Below are 19,592 nucleotides of genomic sequence, written 5' to 3'. Positions count from 1 at the left end.
CGCTCGCATCTGGGCCCGCCTTCGGGGCCCGGATCTCAAACAGCCGGGAAGAGGCACTGTGGCTGCTACCATCTGCTCTCCGCGCCTGACCCCTCCCAGGACTCGTGATGCCAAGGCCGCTGCGAGCGGCTACGAAGAGTCGGGGTTGAGCCCCAGCTGAGCCGAGGGCTCGCACTCTTCTGGTCTCCCAGGCCCAACCCACCTGAAGGTAAACGCCTCTTCAGCTGCGGCCTTCTCTCCTGCGGGGCCTCCTGCCCAAACTCGGCTGCCAAAACGCTCTGCCCCTCTCTCCCGCCACCCTTTTTATTCCAGGACCTTAACCTCTGCCTGCCTTCGCGGCTCTCAGCAGAACGTGTAACGCATAGTTTCAAATGAGAAACTTTTAAAAAGCGACGTATCTATGTTGGGTTCTTGAAGTTTTCTGAATAATTCCCCCATAACACCAAACATGAGGCAGTTTTCTCATTCCTTCACGAATTGGCATGCCATAGAGTCAATATTTTTCCATTTGTGATGGTTCATCTTCCCATCTCAAATACACACCACACGCTCTTTTTAAATCAGAAATTTGAATTTGGTTGAGCTTGATATTTTCACGGTAATTTGCTGAGTTTGTAAGATAAGATGTGAAAATTACTGATTACATTTGTAAACTTTATGTACGTATACACACATACATACAGGTCTGTCTCTTCAAGGCACCAAGCCTATTTATATAATGTATCATTTCATAATTTGGCAATAATAAGCAAAATTAGCGTTTCGAAAGAAGTTTATATTGTCGATACATAAAGCTTAAATTTCCTCCTTAACATCATATTAAATGGGGAGAAGAAAATTTTCCTCTTAACACACCACTCCAGAGAAAAAAATATTAAGACAAGCAAAAAAGATACCCAGCCATAGTACAGGCATGCACAGCATAACAACTTTTTGGTTAACAACAAACCACATATACCACAGTGGTCTCCTGAGAGTATAATACATTGTACCATATTTTTAGTGTACGTTTTCTGTGTTTAGCTACGTAAATATTTACCATTCTGTTTCATTAAGCATAGCATGACTGTGTATTAGCAAAAATCAGTGGCTAAGGTTCTGTCGGAGTCCCCAGGCTCTTTCTGACCTGGGTGAGCAAGGTGTAGGTATTGTACATATACAATGCATATTCATTAGAGCATTTTTTTGCTCATAGTCTGAGTGGAAGTTAGGAGTAGCCTCAGGGTTTTTCCTTCATCTATTTAAAACCTGTCTCCATACCCATACAGTCTGGCACTGAAAGTGTTGGTGTAAAGAATACTTGAAAGAAGAAGAACCAAAAAAGAAATTTTTTAAAAATTTTATTATTATTATACTTTAAGTTTTAGGGTACATGTGCACAATGTGCAGGTTTGTTACATATGTATACATGTGCCATGTTGGTGTGCTGCATCCATTAACTCGTAATTTAGCATTAGGTGTATCTCCTACTGCTGTCCCTCCCCCCCTTCCCCCACCCCAAACAGTCCCTGGAGTGTGATGTTCCCCTTCCTGTGTCCATGTGTTCTCATTGTTCAGTTCCCACCTATGAATGAGAACGTGCAGTGTTTGGTTTTTTGTCCTTGCGATAGTTTGCTGAGAATGATGGTTTCCAGTTATCCATGTCCCTATAAAGGACATGAACTCATCATTTTTTATGGCTGCATAGTATTCCATGGCATATATGTGCCACATTTTCTTAATCTGGTCTATCGTTGTTGGACATTTGGCTTGGTTCCAAGTCTTTGCTATTGTGAATAGTGCCGCAATAAACATACGTGTGCATGTGTCTTTATAGCAGCATGATTTATAATCCTTTGGGTATATACCCAGTAATGGGATGGCCGGGTCAAATGGTATTTCTAGTTCTAGATCCCTGAGGAATCACCACACTGACTTCCACAATGGTTGAACTAGTTTACAGTCCTACCAACAGTGTAAAAGTGTTCCTATTTCTCCACATCCTCTCCAGCACCTGTTGTTTCCTGACTTTTTAAAAGAATTTTTTTTAAGTGGTGACTGGGAAAAAGGAATTCCTTAATTCAGCCTGCTGGAGTCATTGTTCCTAACTTCCTAAAATGTAAGGAAGGTGTACAAATCTGGCATAATTAAATTGGTGATTGTTAATACTTTATTGGTTTTTGTTCTTTGTTTTTTGTTTTTTTCCAAATAATACCCAGACTGGTCTGATGTATTGGTTTTATTTGGAATTAAGAATACCTGGTTTAGGCCATGTGTGGTGGTTCATGCCTGTAATCCCAGCACTTTGGGAGGCTGAGGCAGGTGGATCACTTGAGGTCAGGAGTTCAAGACCAGCCTGACCAGCATGGCGAAACACCATCTCTACTAAAAATACAAAATTAGCCGGGCATGGTGGTGGATGCCTGTAATCCCAGCTACTCGGGAGGCTGAGGCAGGATAATTGCTTGAACCTGGGAAGCAGAGGTTGCAGTGAGCCAAGATTGTGCCATTGCACCCCAGCCTGGGCAACAGGAGCGAAACTCCATCCCAAAAAAAAAAAAAAAGAATCCTGGTTTAGATTGATTGCTGATAAGTTTATTTTCACTTTTAGAAATGAGTGGTGGATTGGCTCCAAGTAAGAGCACAGTGTATGTATCCAACTTGCCTTTTTCCCTGACAAACAATGACTTGTACCGGGTAAGTAAATCTTATCGAGTGACTGCTATTTGAGATACAGATAACCTTAAGCAAATAGTTCTCCCTGGCAAATTCTTTTTTTCTTTTCTTTTTTTTTTTTTTTTTTTTTTTTTTTTTGAGACAGTCTAATTCTGTCACTGAGGCTCGAGGCTGTAGTGCAGTGGCACTATCATGGCTCACTGCAGCCTCCCCGCCCCCTCAGGTGATCCTCCCACCTCATCCTCCCGAGTAGCTGGGAATACAGGTGTGTGCCACCATGCCTCTACAAGCTACCTGGGAGACTGAGGTTGGAAGATTACTTGAGCCTAGGAGGTCGAGGCGACAGTGAGCCAAGGTCACACCACTGCACTCCAGCCTGGGTGACAGAATGAGACCCTGTCTCAAAAAAAAAGAAAAAGAAAAAAAAAGAAGCTGTGTTTATTGAACACTTAAGTCAAATTATGTGTTAGATACTAAGGAGATGCTAAGATGTTAGGCACTAAGGAGAAAAAATAAAACAGGAAAGGTGGGCTATTGAATGTTAAGTTGGGAATGGTGGTGAAATTTTACATAGGGCAGTCAGAAATGCCATTATTGAGAAAGTGACTTTTGAATAAAGACCTGAAACGAGTAAGAGGCACCTGTGCAAATTCTAGAGGACAAGCATTTCAGGAAAAGAGGGGTAATCTTAGGTAAGCCCACTCGAGGTGCCTTATAGGACCTATTTACATCATGGTAAGGACTCTGGCATTCACTCTGAGTGAAACAAGAGGCTATTAGTAAGTATTATATAGAAAACTGTACTGGCCTTCAGAACCCAGTGTTGCTAACACTGCAATCCAGTTATTTTACATTCCAGCATTATACAGCTTAATCATAGAACGAAAAAATTCATTATTATTTGTTGCATATACTAACACATTCTAAAAGACTTTTTATATAATAGGAACTCTTAGTATATGGGTAATGAGCTGGAACTCCAGAAATAAATGAGATTGCATAGGATAAAGTAAAAGTAACAGAAGAGAGAGCCAAGTATAAAGTTCCACCAGCATGTTAATGGTGGGCAGAGGAAGAAGACTGATAGAAATGGATTTTTCATTATAAAAGCTTATTTTATGAGGTTTTGTTTTGTTTTTTAAATAAAGCAGTCTAAGAATCTGTGTTCTCAAACAGGGATTGCTTAATAGGAATAACAAGGTAGAGGTGAGGGTAGAATTGGAAAAGTGCTACTCCATAACATTGACATTTGAAGCATAGGTGTAGCTGGCACTATGATGGAGTTGATAGTTGCCATGAGTATACCTCAGGAACACAGCAGCTGTCCAGTGTGTATGCCTTAGATCTACTACATGTGTAGAGTGAGTTTTTTTCTCTGTATTTACTCCATTGTCAAATTTAGAAACTGAGGCAGATACATGTTACTCCAACAACAGTAAGAATATTATTCTAATAACCAAAAAAATTTTTTTTCTGGGGCCTGCCTTATAGACTGAAGGCTAAAATTGTTCCTAAACTATAACAAAGAATTTGGTCAATGTCTGCAACCTAAAAATTTGATGTTTTATGGATTTTAAAATAAATTGTAAATATGTGGTCTTTTGTTTCAGATATTTTCCAAGTATGGCAAAGTTGTAAAGTAAGTATTCACATTAAATTTTGTAACTTCATTTAAAAGTTTATCTGAATTTGCTTCTCCATTTTTTTAATGACAGTAGATTTTTAAAAATAAAACATGCTTGATATAATAAAGAAAATAATACTATTAACATTTTTATGACAATTTTAGTTGGTTTTCCATGTACATAAACATGTAGACAATTTTTCTTAAAGACTGTATTCCATACATACAATTTTATTTTCTTTTTTAATTTGACATATCATAAATGTCTTTCCATGTGCTGTAAAGATACATCCTCATAGCTAATGGTAAACAAATATTTTGGTTACTAGGAAGTGTGTTACCAAGTGTACTATAAGTAACCTACTTTCAAATAAGTACGTGGGTTTTTTTTTAAATAAATAGTGTAAAACCAAATATTTCAGTGCATCCAACTTGCAAGATGCTATGAGACTGATACATAGAAAACATATCTTCCTTCAGAGAAAGCTTGGAGATCATTGGAAAGACTAGAAACATGCAAAAATGGTAATGGATGATAACAGGGCTGAGGGTTAGGAACAATAAAAAGAACTTGAACTTCTCGTATTTCACTGTTTTAAATCAAGCAACTATATTATGGGGCAAAAAAGTAAAAGGATACTGTCATCCTAACTTTCTTACAACCAATATAGATTCTGATATAAATTTAAAATCCCAAGAATTTCGAGCATATTTATCTTGGCTAATTTCTTCTAGTGTTCCATAAATGGATATTAAACAGTTGAAGCTCGTTTGCATCTTAAAATTACTAACTTCTTTTACAATTACTTTGCTATTAAAAAATCATTATCAAAAATGCTTCTGTGTAAATTTTTGGGTATTTAGATTTTAAAAAGTCATCGTCATCAGTCCAAACACTGGTAATGATGATGGTATGTAATACTTAAATGAGCACATATATATGCCAGGCATTGTTCTAATCTCTTTATGTGTATTATTTAATTCTCACAACTACCTTTTAAGGTAGGTACTATTATCATCTCAGTATTATAAATGATGAAACTGAAGCACACAGTAAACCTAAGGTCATCTTGCTAGCTAGTAGTGGAGAAAATATTTGAATCCAACAGTGAGATTTCAGAGCCCACTCCCTTTTGCCTTTTTTTTTTTTTCCGCTTTGTCAGAATCTCTGAATGGATCTCCATATAAATATATAGTCCTAAACCATGAAACTGCAATGGAGTTAAAGACACAAGAGTTACAAGCACCTAGAAACAGGGAAAACTTTATCTAGTCTAGAGAGCCAGGGAAAGCTTACCTAGGTCAGTATTTTTTGAGTGGAAACCTAAAGGATGAGTAAGAGTTAAGTAGGCAAAAATAAGGGAGGAATATTTCAGGTAGAGGGAATAGCTTGTGCAAAGGCCCTGTGGCAAGAGAAAATAAAGTGAGATCAAGAAATAGAAAGAAGGCCAATGTGACTGGAGATGAGTGAGTACGGGGGAGAAAGCACAAGATGGCTCCAGAGATGGAAGCAGGTTCCTCATCTTCTTGGTCAGGTTACAAAGGTATTTGGTTTTCATTCTAAGAATATCAGGAATCATTTAAGAATTTTAAGTGAGGGGTGACATGATTTAAATTTTTTAAAGTTTATTCTGGCTTAATGTAGTAATTAGATTGGAGGGGAACAAAAGCAAATGCAGCTGGGTGCAGTGGCTCACACCTGTAATCCCAGCACTTTGGGAAGCCGATGTGGGAGGATCACTCGAAAGGTCACGAGTTCAAGACCAGCCTGGCCAACATGGCGAAACCCCATCTCTACAAAAAATACAAAAAGTAGCCGGCCATGGTGGTACACACCTGTAATCCCAGCTACTTGGGAGGCGAGGCATGAGAATCACTTGGACCCAGGAGGCGGATGGAGGTGGAGGTTGCAGTGAACCAAGATCACGCCACTGCACTGCAGCCTGGGCAGAGCAAGACTCCATCGCAAAAAAAAGAAAAAAGCAAATGCAGTGAGACCAGTCTGAATCTAAAACTGTAGCCCAGGGGAGAAATGTGTACTAAAATAGTACAGGTGGAGATATAGAGACTGGTCAGATTTGAGAGGTGGTCAGACTTCAGAGATCATTATAAAATAAAATGGGTAATACTTGGTGATGTGTATAGGAAGCAAAGTGGGTACTATTTAGTAATATGCTTACTTTGTATATAAGGACTTTGTGAACAAGAAGGAGGTGTTATGGATGACATTCAGGTTTTCCAAAATAGTGTATGCTTCATATTATGGGCTTAAATAAGTACATCATATACCTTGTATTAGGAAATGGTGCTATTATCTACCTCTTTTCCCTTGCCAGAAACATGGGAGTCACAGTAGATTTGTCCTTTTAAATCTCTGGTGTAATTTTTTTTTTCTGTTACCACAGAAGGTATCTCTATCAAAGTATTGTATGATAGTTGGTTTGTTGGTCTGTCTCCACCACCAAACTGTAAGCTCTCTCCTGAGGGTAAAAACTTCTGTTAGTGCTTAGCACATGGGCTTGAGGCTAACAGAGTGACTGAGTGACCGAATGAATGAACACATACAATGTACTCTTTTAGAAAAAACTACTTTTCCCATTTTTTTGGTCTGTCTTTCCCATTGAATATAAAGTTATATGTATCAATCAACATATTGAGCTGGGTACATATGGATTACAGAGACAGCCTTAAAGGAGTTTACATTAAAATAGATGAGATGAGGCATTGTTTATGAATAACACAATTCAGCAGAGACTAGCATAACAGAGGAGAAATTATATCCAGTTGAAGCTGTTAGAAACTGACACATTGACCTGAACCCCGAAAGAATGAGGAAAATTTTAATGGGCAGTGATTCAGAGGTGAAAGAAGATAGAAGCTGTATGAACAAAGGCACAAATTTGGGGAAATACAGGCCATGCTACTGGAGCATTGAGTGGTTTCTTTTGGGTAGACTTCATAGTGTGTGCGTGGGAAGAAGGAACAGTGAAAGATGAAGGAGATGGGAGCCAAATCATCAAGGATACTGACTGTGGGACAAAGAATAGGCAACTTACAGAACCAAAGATTTTTGAACAAAGGAATGGTGTGATTTTATTTATTCCTTAAGTAGAAGACTACTTAAGGATATGAGAAAATTATAAGAGAAAAAATTATCATAAAGGAACCAGTAAGAATAGACTATTAAAACAGTAATGCCCCTATGGACAAGAAAAAAGCAGTGGAATCAAAGAGGCAACAGATGAGAGATCATTAATTGAGGATGATATAGAAAGCCAATACTTCTTTTGAAATAGTACTTTAAAAAAAAAAAAGATTTATAACTTTCACAAACATTACAAAAAAATCCAAAACATAAAGCAACTACCTTATTCAATATTTCTGTCAAATTTGTGATTTTTCCAACTCCAGCATTCCCTCTACATTCACCAGTCATCCCTTGGCATTCTGCTGTAAGCAAGAGCCTTCCCTCCCATCTCCTCCACTTATTTATTGGTCTATTATCAGTAAGAATTATAAATTCCTATCTTCTCTGTGGCTTATAATTTATTACTGAAGTGAATTATTTTGATGCTCAAATTGTCCTTGATTTGGCCAGTGGGAGCTCCTTCCAGCTGGCTGCTGTATTCTTGACCCCATCATTCATTCATTCATTCATTCATTCCTCCCTCCCTCTCTCTCACTCACTCACTCTTGCACTCTCTTACTTTCTGGCATAAGATGTTCCAAGCTCCTCTTGTACCTGCCCTGCTCTAGCCTTGGAATCCACTATTTCTCTAAAGAGCCCTGTTGAACATTGTTTTTAAGCTATGTTAAATGACATAGGGTGGGCAAGGGCCTCCATGACTAGGGATGTGGATGGGGCAGGAGAAAGAGCAGGCTCTGTGCTCTCATAACTCTCTTTGACACTCAGGTACACCCTGGTGGGTGGTATGGCTAAAAACCACAGAACTGGAGATTCTTTTTCCCTAAAGATCGGGGTCTCACTGTGTTGCCCAGGCTGTTCTCAAACTCCTATGCTCAAGCATCCTCCTGCCTCCGCCTCCCAAGTAGCTGGAACTACAGGTGCGCACCACCACACCCAGCTCTGGAGGTTTTTTTCTTTCTTATTTTTCTGAAGATTCTTTAAAAGAATATTAAGAATATACTTTGATTCTAACACTTAGAAAAATAAGTAAATAATTTTACTTTTTGTGTAAAGTATACCTTTATTTTGTTTTGTTTTGCAAGGTGAGGGAGTTAGCATGGAAGAGGGATTGTGGTTACTCTTTAAGATTTCATTGTCTCTGTAATCTCTTTACTTCACCCTTCAATCTCTGATTAACTCCTAATCATAGCTGTGCTCACTTCTGTTAAATCAGTATCACCCTTTCCCATTTCCATTCTTGATATCCCTTGACTTTGAAGAGATAGCTGATTTTTCAAATGTATTAATTTATCTTATAAATTTTTAGCCCTTTTTAAAATGAATTTTGCAAGTATTAATATCTGTTTTATTTATTGCTGCCTCATTTTTAACCCTTTGTTTATGCTTTAAGGGTTACCATAATGAAAGATAAAGATACCAGGAAGAGTAAAGGGGTTGCATTTATTTTATTTTTGGATAAAGACTCTGCACAAAACTGTACCAGGGCAATAAACAACAAACAGGTAAGCTATTCATCTCCATCAAGGTTTTTAGCCCCAAAGTCTTTATTCTCATCCAGGCCAAAAATATGGGGATATAGTGGATCATCAGGTCTAGCAGATTTCAGTAGATTCTTAAGATATCTAACTTATAGAAAGAAAAGAGGTCAAACTACTGGGTTCTCAAAACATTGGTGGAATCTCAGGAATAAGAATACTACAGAATAGAATTTATCACACCTAAGCGACAATTGCTAAAAAATCCAAAATAAACTGGAACTGAAGATTTGAGAAAATTGATTAAATAATTAATTTTAGGTTTCAGTGAAATACATTCTACATTTTTCTCTTGTTTAGTTATTTGGTAGAGTGATAAAAGCAAGCATTGCTATTGACAATGGAAGAGCAGCTGAGTTCATCCGAAGGCGAAACTACTTTGATAAATCTAAGTGTTATGAATGTGGGGTAAGTAAACCTAAAACTTAATGGAACTTTCCATAGTTTAAGATACTTTTCACATCAGTCTTTTATTTTTGCTCACCGAAACTTCTGACGGCTAAACCAGATTATGAAAATGCTTTATTTTTTAATATTTATTTTTTTGAGATAGGGTTTTCCTCTGTCACCCAGTGCAGTGAGGCAGTCACAACTCACTGCAGCCTCCACCTCCCGGGCCCAAGTCATCCTCCCACCAGTGTCCGAGTAGCTGGGACCACAGGCATGCACCATCACACCCTGCTTAATTTTTTAATTTTTTGGTAGAGACAGGGTCTTCCTATGTTGCCCAGGCCAATCTCAAACTCCTGGGCTCAAGCAGTCCTCCCACCTCAGCCTCCCAAAGTGCTAGAGTTACAGGTGTTAGCCACTGTGTCTGGCCTAGTTGTTAGGGTCTCTAAACTCATCAAAGTAAATTCAATTGAAATGCAATGTATAAAGATAACCTGAGTTGGGTAATACAAAGTGGTATTTTCTCTAGTTCCTAAATCTTTGAAAATCACTAGTTTTAAAAGTATTAGACTGATTACTTATGTCACTGTCTTGCAAGATTTTCGTAACTCATAAATTTTTGTTAATAGGATATTGCCTGTTTCTTTAATAGTTTTTAAGTGTCACAGTTCAATAGCAACATTATCATGTGAACTTATCGTCTATGGGATATTGTGTTTTGAAGTTTTTTATTTTTTCCTATTAGTATTGCTAGTGTTTTGTAACTGAACTATCCCCACATTTTCTTCTTTGGTTCCTTCATGATCTGTCATTATCCATTTAAAGTTTTGGTGATAAAGAGAGAGAGACAGCCATAGAAAAATTTTGTATAAGGTCTGTATTGGTACCAAGAGAATTTTAGTCTGGTTCTCACGGGTGTAAGTTTGTAAAATGACCATAAAAATACTTAAGAAACAGGCCAGGCACGGTGGCTCACGCCTGTAATCCTAGCACTTTGGGAAGCTGAGGTGGGCGGATCACTTGAGATCTGGAGTTCGGAAGCAGGCTGACCAAGATAGTGAAACCCAGTTTCTACTAAAAATACAAAAAAAATTAGCCAGGCATGGTGGCAGGTGCCTGTAATCCCAGCTACTTGGGAGGCTGAGGCAGGAGAATCACTTGAACCCAGGAGGTGGAGGTTGCAGAGAGCTGAGATCACTCCACTGCACTCCAGCCTGGGCAATAGAGCGAGACTCTGTCTCAAAAATAAAAATAAATATAAAATAAAATACTTAAAAAACAGAGTCTAGAGGTAGTAATGGAGGTGGGGAGAGAGTCACTGAAAGATACCGTCCTGGCTACAAAATCACATGGAAGATGCAAGGAAATGGCTTGAGGTCCTCTACCCCACTGTCACTCCCCATACCCCCGACAAAAAAGATAACTAAATAAACAGGCTGATGGATCGATGGATGAATAGAAAGAGTGAGCATGCAGTCTCTTGGATACATACTGATTCTGTCAATTCCTATGATTCTAAAACCTCTTAAGTAAACACTTTAGAAACTTTTCCAAAGTTCTGAGTTTTGTAAAAGAAAGAAAGGAAGGGAGGGAGGGAAGGTAGTTATATTCAGATTAGTATATATCTTCATATTCACAGTAAATATTAAATTATCTGAGAAATCCTAGATGAATCTGTTAATCGGTTCCTTTGGTTTATGGATCCATAGAGTTGTTACATTTTTATATTTAATTTCCCTCCCTCCAAAAAAAACTTTTATATTTACCTAGCCTGGTTTTTCTCAAGTTATTTCATTAAATCCTTTTTTAGTATGGGATATGTTAATTTTTTTGCTATAATATTATTCCAAAACACAGTTTCAGATATGCTTCTCTATTTTCTCAGCGGTTCATTAACAGTAACCTCTTTAAGTTGGGCCATGTCCTAGGTATACAAAGTGCACAGTCTGTCTGCTCTGTCAGATATACTGGAAAAGCATGATTATTGTTCCCTTCTATTGTGCTAACCTTGGCTCAGTCCCCACACCCTACCCTGACATAACCTCTTAAATGGAATTGTAGTGAGCTGATGTCCAGATTATAGTTGAGCTCTTATGTTTTACAAGTCAATGTTCTAGCTAAGTAGGAATAATAGCCTAGTCCAGCGTTGTCAAATGAGAATATAATGCAAGTCACGTATGTTACTAAGTCTTCAGAAATCCAATGTGTATTTTACCTTTACAGTACATATCAATTCAGACAAGTTCTCAGTAGCCACATTGGCTGGCTAGTGGCTACCGTAATTGGATAGTGCAAGTGTAGTCAGGATATGAAAGGGAAAAAACGAAAGTAATTCATAGGAAAAGTGAGGAAGAAATTTTCCATTTGTTTTTTGAGACAGGGTCTTGCTCTGTTGCCTAGGCTGGAGTGCAGTGGACAATCTCAGCTCACTGCAGTCTCTGCCTCCTGAGTTCGATCAATTCTTGTGCCTCAGTCTCCTGAGTAGCTGGGATTACGGGCATGTACCACCACGCCCAGCTAATTTTTGTATATTTAGTAGAGACAGGGTTTCACCATGTTGGCCAGGCTGGTCTTGAACTCACTTCCTAAGGTGAGTTCCACCTGCCTCAGCCTCCCAAAGTGCTGGGATTACAGGCTTGAGCCACCATGCCCAGCCCAACAGAGTATTAAGCAACATCTTGGAAATTAACAGGAATAGTTTTATCCTCGTTTTATCAATAACTTAAGATGTTTACATTTAGGGTAAATGATCCATTTAAATTTAGAATTTTTTTTTTTTTTTTTGAGACGGAGTTTTGCTCCTGTCACCCAGGCTGGAGTGCAACAGCACGATCTCAGCTCACTGCAACCTCCATCTTCTGGGTTTAAGGAATTCTCCTACCTCAGCCTCCTGAGTAGCTGGGACTACAGGTGTGTGCCACTACACCCACCTATTTTTTTTTTTTTTTTTTTTTTTTTTCTTAGTAGAGATGGGATTTCACCATTTTGGCTAGTCTGGTCTCGAACACCAGACCTCAGGTGATCCACCCACCTTGGCTTCCCAAAGTGCTAGGATTACAGGCGTGAGCCACTGCGCCCGACCGAGCTGTTTTATATCTTGAATTTTGAGATTTAAATATTTGAAAGAAGACTACTACTTCTACTCTTAGTAAAACTACTAAATAGTCCTAAATGTTAAAATAACTGAGAGTTATAATATCACCTTCTAAATATTAAAGTACTGAGTTTTATCATTAATGTCTTCTGTATAGTCTCAGTATGGGAATAGTCCTTTTTTAATTTGAAAAATTTTTAGTAGTAAGGTACCAGGCAAGTTTTTATAAATAACAACAAATATGGTATTTTTCCTTTCCTTTTTAATCGGAAACAAAAGGAAAGTGGACACTTAAGTTATGCCTGTCCGAAAAATATGCTTGGAGAACGTGAGCCTCCAAAGAAGAAAGAAAAAAAGAAAAAAAAGAAAGCTCCTGAACCAGAAGAAGAAATGTATGTATATTATTCTTACTAAATACATTATCATGTTGCTTTTGTCTTTTGGTTAGTTGCTTTTGACTATTGGTTGGTTACATTCCAATTTATTTTTCTTTATTTAAGTGAGGAAGTAGAAGAAAGTGAAGATGAAGGGGAGGATCCTGCTCTTGACAGCCTCAGTCAGGCCATAGCATTCCAGGTATTAAATTGTTCTTTTAAAAGGCATCATACAATAGTTGACTTGGTTTATAGTCCTTGCTTGCTTCATTGATCACCTCATGGCAACCTCTGTTTTTCCCCCTAACCTCCTAAGCCTTAGGAGACAAGCTGTTTCTCTGAGGTACTTAGCCAGTGTGAATGAAAAGTTCCCATTGGTTCTTCCTAGATTTTAAGGGCCCCACAACACTTACTATCTTAATCTTTTTTCATTAAAGAAATGAGCAGAACCATTTGCTCAAAGTGAATATAGCCCAACAGAAAAGATTTTTTTTAGAACTTGCCTAAGATAATTTTGTGTAAGGTTTTGAGATGAGACAGAACTCAGGGGAAGGGAGCAGATCTTACTGTCCGCATGGACTGGGAGGGTGGGAAGTAATGGCATTTGTGGTATGTTTTTGCCATGTTTTGAATTAATGAACCATAAATAATATTAAACAGGTTATTGGTTTTGTTTTTTGAATCACAGCAAGCCAAAATTGAAGAAGAGCAAAAAAAATGGAAACCCAGTTCAGGAGGCCCCTCAACATCAGATGATTCAAGACGCCCAAGGATAAAGAAAAGCACATATTTCAGTGATGAGGAAGAACTTAGTGATTAAAATCTTGCCCTAGCACAGTAATAAAAATCAAGATTTGTTAGTAACAATCTTGAAGAGCTAATTTTAATAAAAATAAGAAAAGTTAATACTATCATGTTAATACTATTATTGTCATCCCAAGAAAAAAGATATTTTAAAAATTTATTTGAAAAGATCATTATAAGGGCTTTATTCATGCCTGATTTGTTTACATGAGGACTTCTAAAATTAATCCTTAAAACAAACTTCCTGAAACCGAAAAGTTGATTGATTTATTGTTACTTATGTTAATAAACTTTTCAAGAGAATTTTGTCTTTAAATATGGGTGTTTTGTCATCATATTTCTTGTAGCTTTATCCTAATCTGGATAAATTGTAAATACCTATAAAATAAATTGTAAATACCTATAAAATATAAAGTAACATAGCTCTAGAAGGCTTAAAATCAAACACAGGTGTTATTTGTCTGCCCTACCCATAGCACCAAATTCCATTCCCTAGAAGAAACTACTCACATGTGCACACATGTTGCTAAATAAAGTACATATATTTCAGTCACTTAATAAAAGGATAAAGGAGAATTACTCAATCTCTTATACTTCTCCTACCTTCCTCAATCTTCCCAATGTGGCTGTGTTAAAAATTTGGGGGAATCCATACATATTTTTTTTAATAACCAAGTAAACGCTTTTCACTTCTGAGCCAAGGAGTATGCCATGATTACGTTTTTCCTAGAGTTAATAATTGTCTATTTTTTTCCATGTATTGTCTTTGTATTTATGACTAAATCTTCCCATTCTGTCTGCAGGTGGTTATATGGGAATGGGATTAGAGAGCCTTTAATTTTCTACTTTGTATATTTCTATATTGTTTAACTTTGTAAGAATGCCCATTTATTTTTGAACTAGTAAAAGCAATAAAAATAAGTTAATACTATTATAGTAATATTATTAGTCATCCCGAGAAAAAATATATTAAAAAGATATTTGAAAAGTTCATTATAAAAGCTTTATTTTTGTTTCCACTTTGAAAACTACAAAGTGTTAACCACCCACCAGCAAAGAATCTTCCAGATTGCAACAAGACAGACAGAATGATTGAATGCAGTACTCAACCATCTGTTTGGCCATTAGTCAAATACCACAACAGTTTTGGTTGTTATTTTTTTTTAATTTTTTTTATTTATTTATTTTTGAAATGAAGTCTCACTCTGTCGCCCAGGCTGGAGTACAGTGGTGCGATCTCAGCTCATTGCAACCTCCACCTCCCTGGTTCAGACCATTTTCCTGCCTCAGCCTCCTAAGTAACTGGGATAACAGGCACATGCCACCACACCCAGCTAATTTTTGTATTTTTTTAGTAGAGTTGGGGGTTTCACCATGTTGGTCAGGCTAGTCTCAAACTCCTGACCTTGTGATCCAGGCCCGCCTCGGCCTCCCAAAGTGCTGGGATTACAGGCATGAACCACCGTGCCCGGCCTACAGTTTTAAAGCAAATAAAAAAATTGGGGAAAGATTTGCCACAAATATATAAAAGTTTCTATGAATACCTGAAAACAGACTCTAGTAGGAAATAAATTAGTGACAAATAGAATACTTAGAAGATAAAATAGGCCAGGTGCAGTGGCTCATACCTGTAATCCCAATACATTGGGAGGCCAAGACAGGAGAAGTGTTCGAGGCCAGGAGTTTGAGCCCAGCCTGGGGAACATAAGGAGACTGTCTTTACAAAAAATAACATTAGCCACTCGCACCTGTTGTGCTAGCTACTCGGGAGGCTGAGGCGGGACAGCCTGGGAAACAGCATGATTCTGTCTTAAAAAAAAATAAAAAGAAAAGTTTATCATTACTTATTAAGGAAATCTGTTACAACCAGTGATACATCAATTTTTACCTAATTAGGAAAAAAACACTTCAGTGTTGGTGAGGATGACATTAAAAGCACTTGTGGTATTATATATGTGCCCTGGATCAATTCTGAAGGGTAATTTAACAATATCAAATGTTAAGTATGTTCTATTTTTTTTTTTTTTTTTTTTTTTTTTGAGACGGAGTCTCGCTCTGTCACCCAGGCTGGAGTGCAGTGGCACGATCTCGGCTCACTGCAAGCTCTGCCTGCCGGGTTCACGCCATTCTCCTGCCTCAGCCTCTCCGAGTAGCTGGGACTACAGGCGCCCGCCACCATGCCCGGCCAATTTTTTTGTTTTTTTTTTTAGTAGAGACGGGGTTTCACCGTGGTCTCGATCTCCTGACCTCGTGATCCGCCCGCCTCAGCCTCCCAAAGTGCTGGGATTACAAGCGTGAGCCACCACTCCCGGCCAAGTATGTTCTATTTTTTGAACTAGAAATTACATTCTATTTTATCCCAGGGTTCTAATCAGAAATGCAGGTATTTATGTACAAACATATATTATTTAAAATTCAAAAGAAATAATTGTCGGCTGGGCACGGTGGCTCACATCTGTAATCCCAGCACTTTGGGAGGCCAGGGCAGGTGGATCACTTGAGGCCAGGAGTTCGAGACCAGCCTGGCCAACATGGTGAAACCCCATCTGTACTAAAAATGCAAAAATTAGCCAGCCATGGTGACACACGCCTGTAATTCCAGCTACTCAGGAGACTGAGGCACAAGAATCGCTGGAACCAGGGAGGCAGAGGCTGCAGTGAGCCCAGATCGCACCACTGCACTCCAGCCCTGGATGACAGAGTGAGACTGTCTCAAAAAAAGAAAAAAAGAAAAAGAATTGTCAACAGCAAACTAAAGCATGATGCATTCGCAATAATAGATTATTAGGAAGCATTAAAATGCTTCAAAGAATTTTTAATTTTATGAGAAAACATTCCAGATATAATGTCAAGTGTAAAACACTTGCTATATATGGATACATATCTGCATTTGGAAGGGGGAAATGCTCACTGCTAAAGTAGCAATGCAGAGTGGTTAAGAGTGTGCTCTTTTTTTGACAGATACACTTAGGTTCCTATGGCCATATTGCCACTTAAAGCTGCTGATCGTAGGCAATTTACTTAACCTGAGTTACATGAAAACTAAGAAAGTTAAAGCAACACAGAAAGACAAATATTGTATGATACCACTTACATGAGGCACCTGGAATAGGCAACATGAAATTCATAGAGACAGAAAATAGAGGTTACCAGGGTCTGAAGGGAGGTAGAAATAGGGGGTAGTTATTTAATGCATACAGTTTCTGTTTCAGTTGATGAAAAGTTCTGGAAATGGCTAGTGGTGACGGTTGCTCAATACTATGAATGTACCTAATGGCACTAAGTTGTACACATAAAAATGGGTAAAATGGGCTGGGCGCAGTGGCTCATGCCTGTAATCCTAGCAGTTTGGGAGCCTGAGGTGGGCAGACTGCCTGAGCTCAGGAGTTCGAGACCAGCCTGACCAACAGGGTGAAACCCTGTCTCTACTAAAATAGAAAAAAAATAGCCGAGTGTGGCAGTGTGTGCCTGTAGTCCCAACTACTCGGGAGGCTGAGGCAGAAGAATTGCTTGAACCCGGGAGATGGAGGTTGCAGTGAGCCAATATCATGCCACCACACTCCAGCCTGGGCGACAAAGCAAGACTCTGTCCCAAAAAAAAAAAAAAAAAAAAGGTAAATTTTATGTGATGTATATTTTATCACACACAAAAAAACATATGCCTCAAGTGACAGGACTGCATAGAAAAAATGTGCAAACATAACTAAAAATTTTTTGTAAAGTGTAATTAGGCCAACAAGCCCTCCCCACAGCCCACCAAGTCCTACTGAACCATCACACCTGCAAGCCCCTTCCCTGCGGTCTATGTCCAGAATAAAATTAAGATAGGTTTCCCACCTCAGGCAAGGGATTGGAGGGGCCTTCCCCAGGAGAAAATACATACAGGTTGAGATATTAGCCCTAAAGAAAATGTTCAGTAATAAAGACCTCCAAGTTGATATGCCCAAGGTAGTGCTAGTGAAATACGTTCTGCTCAGCTTTTCAGTGCTTCACATTCAAATATGAACAGACACACAAGCATCAACAAACATTTGAGGAAAGCCTCTAATACAACAGAAACCCAAACAAGCATACCACAAAAGAGAGCTTTAAGAACAATTCTGGCTTTGAAAATCTATCTATCCCCTACGGTTTCAGAGAAAGAGATTGTGAACCTGTGATGAACTTGGTAGTTTCTTTTTTTTTTTTTTTTTTTTTTTTGAGATGGAGTCTCACTCTGTCACCAGGCTGGAGTGCAGTGGCACAATCTTGGCTCACTGCAACCTCTGCCTCCCAGGTTCAAGCGATTCTCCTGCCTCAGCCTCCTGAGTAGCTGTGACTACAGGCGTGCACCACCACACCCGGCTGATTTTTGTGTTTTTAGTAGAGATGGGGTTTCACCATGTTGGCCAGGATGGTCTCGATCTCCTTACCTCATGATCTGCCCGCCTTGGACTCCCAAAGTGCTGAGATTACAGGCGTGAGCCACCACGCCAGGCCTTTTTTTTTTTTTTTTTAGACAGAGTTTCACTCTTGTTGCCCAGGCTGCAGTGCAATGGCATGATCTCAGCTCACTGCAACCTCCAGCTCCGGGTTCAAGTGATTCTCCTGCCTCAGCCTCCCATGTAGCTGGGATTACAGGTGTGTGCCATCATGCCCGGCTAATTTTCTATTTTTTTAGTAGAGATGGGGTTTCACCATGTTGGTCAGGCTGGTTTCGAACTCCTGATCTCAATTGATCCACCTGACTCGGCCTCCCAAAGTGCTGGGATTACAGGCATGAGCCACTGCACCCGGCCAACTTGGTAGTTTCTAGTAAGTACTTGTCTAGCAGAGAATGCCCTTCTTGCTGGATATGACTAATGGTTGTTTGGGGTTTTTTTTTTTTTCCTTCTGCAGTTATTTATTTACTCATTTGCTTTTTTGACGAGATGCCTTATTCTGAAATTGTCAATTACAGTTTTCAGATTATCATGAAATTCAATTATGCCCACATATGACACTTATAAATTTTGCATGTTAATTTATTCCTTTGTTTTATATGCTAAAGGTGTGTGTTTATATCTGCCAGGTGTGGTGGCATGCACCTGTAGTCCCAGCTCCTGGAGAGGCTAAGGTGGGAGGTTCCCTTGAGCCCAGGAATTTAAGTACAGCTGGGCAACAGAGTAAAACCCTATCTCTAAAAAACAAATAAAATTGAATTTAAATAATATTTTTGGCCTGGTGTAGTGGCTCATGCCTGTAATCCCAGCACTTTGGGAGGCCAAGGCAAAAGGATCTCTTGAAGCCAGCAGTTCAAGACCAGCCTAGGCAACAAAGTGAGACCCTGACTTTATAAAAATAAAAAATAACCATTTTTAATTTAAAAAATTAAAAACTATGTTTTAAATGCTTAAATATTAAAACCTTGATTACCATACCTAGAAAAGTATTTGAAAGCTTTACATAGAATATGCCATAGATCAGTAACTTAGGTTCAATCATTGATGGAGGGATGGAAACGTAATTTTTAAAGTGGGGAGGAAACTATTAGATCATATAACTAAGTCATTAAGCTTCAGAAATGGATAAAAGAGATAAAAATGTAATTAGAAATCTATTTTTCTTTGTCTTACCACTGCTTTCCTCTGTACTTCCTTTATTTCTCAACAAGCTTTCTTCATATGGTGGTAGAGATGACCACCAGTATTTCTAAGGGTAGGAATCCCAACAAAGAAAACCCCTTTCCCAGTGGTCCCAGCAAAAGTTCCAAGAAAGCCCTGATTGGCTAGGTCTCTGTCACAGTCCCCATTCCTGGAAATAAGGAGGAGAGTCAGTCCCACCCCGACTACATAGAGCGAAAGTGTTCCTATGCAACGCGGGATCTATTTTCAGTTTGGAATCAATGTGGAAATTATCCTGTCAAAAGAATCTTAAGCTTAAAAACCTCCTTTCAACATTTCCAAGGGCAGAATACTGAGACGGCTGAGCAGAACACACAAAGAAAATA

General features: G+C 38.7%; 1 protein-coding gene across 1 annotated transcript; it reads left to right on the top strand.

The window, feature by feature from the left end:
* Position 1: 1 nt before the first annotated feature.
* On the top strand, positions 2–14,611 carry ZCRB1 (zinc finger CCHC-type and RNA binding motif containing 1). Its single transcript, XM_003252287.2, has 8 exons — positions 2–208; positions 2,591–2,676; positions 4,266–4,294; positions 8,818–8,929; positions 9,263–9,370; positions 12,726–12,838; positions 12,947–13,022; positions 13,509–14,611. The coding sequence occupies exons 2-8, from the start codon at positions 2,593–2,595 to the stop codon at positions 13,638–13,640; spliced, it is 654 nt and encodes a 217-aa protein (XP_003252335.1). The 5' UTR covers positions 2–208; positions 2,591–2,592; the 3' UTR covers positions 13,641–14,611.
* The last annotated feature ends 4,981 nt before the right edge of the window (positions 14,612–19,592 follow it).

This window comes from Nomascus leucogenys, chromosome 11 (genome assembly GCF_006542625.1).
Source record: "Nomascus leucogenys isolate Asia chromosome 11, Asia_NLE_v1, whole genome shotgun sequence".
Classification (NCBI taxonomy): Eukaryota; Metazoa; Chordata; class Mammalia; order Primates; family Hylobatidae; genus Nomascus; species Nomascus leucogenys.
This window is presented reverse-complemented; position numbering and strand designations above follow the sequence as displayed.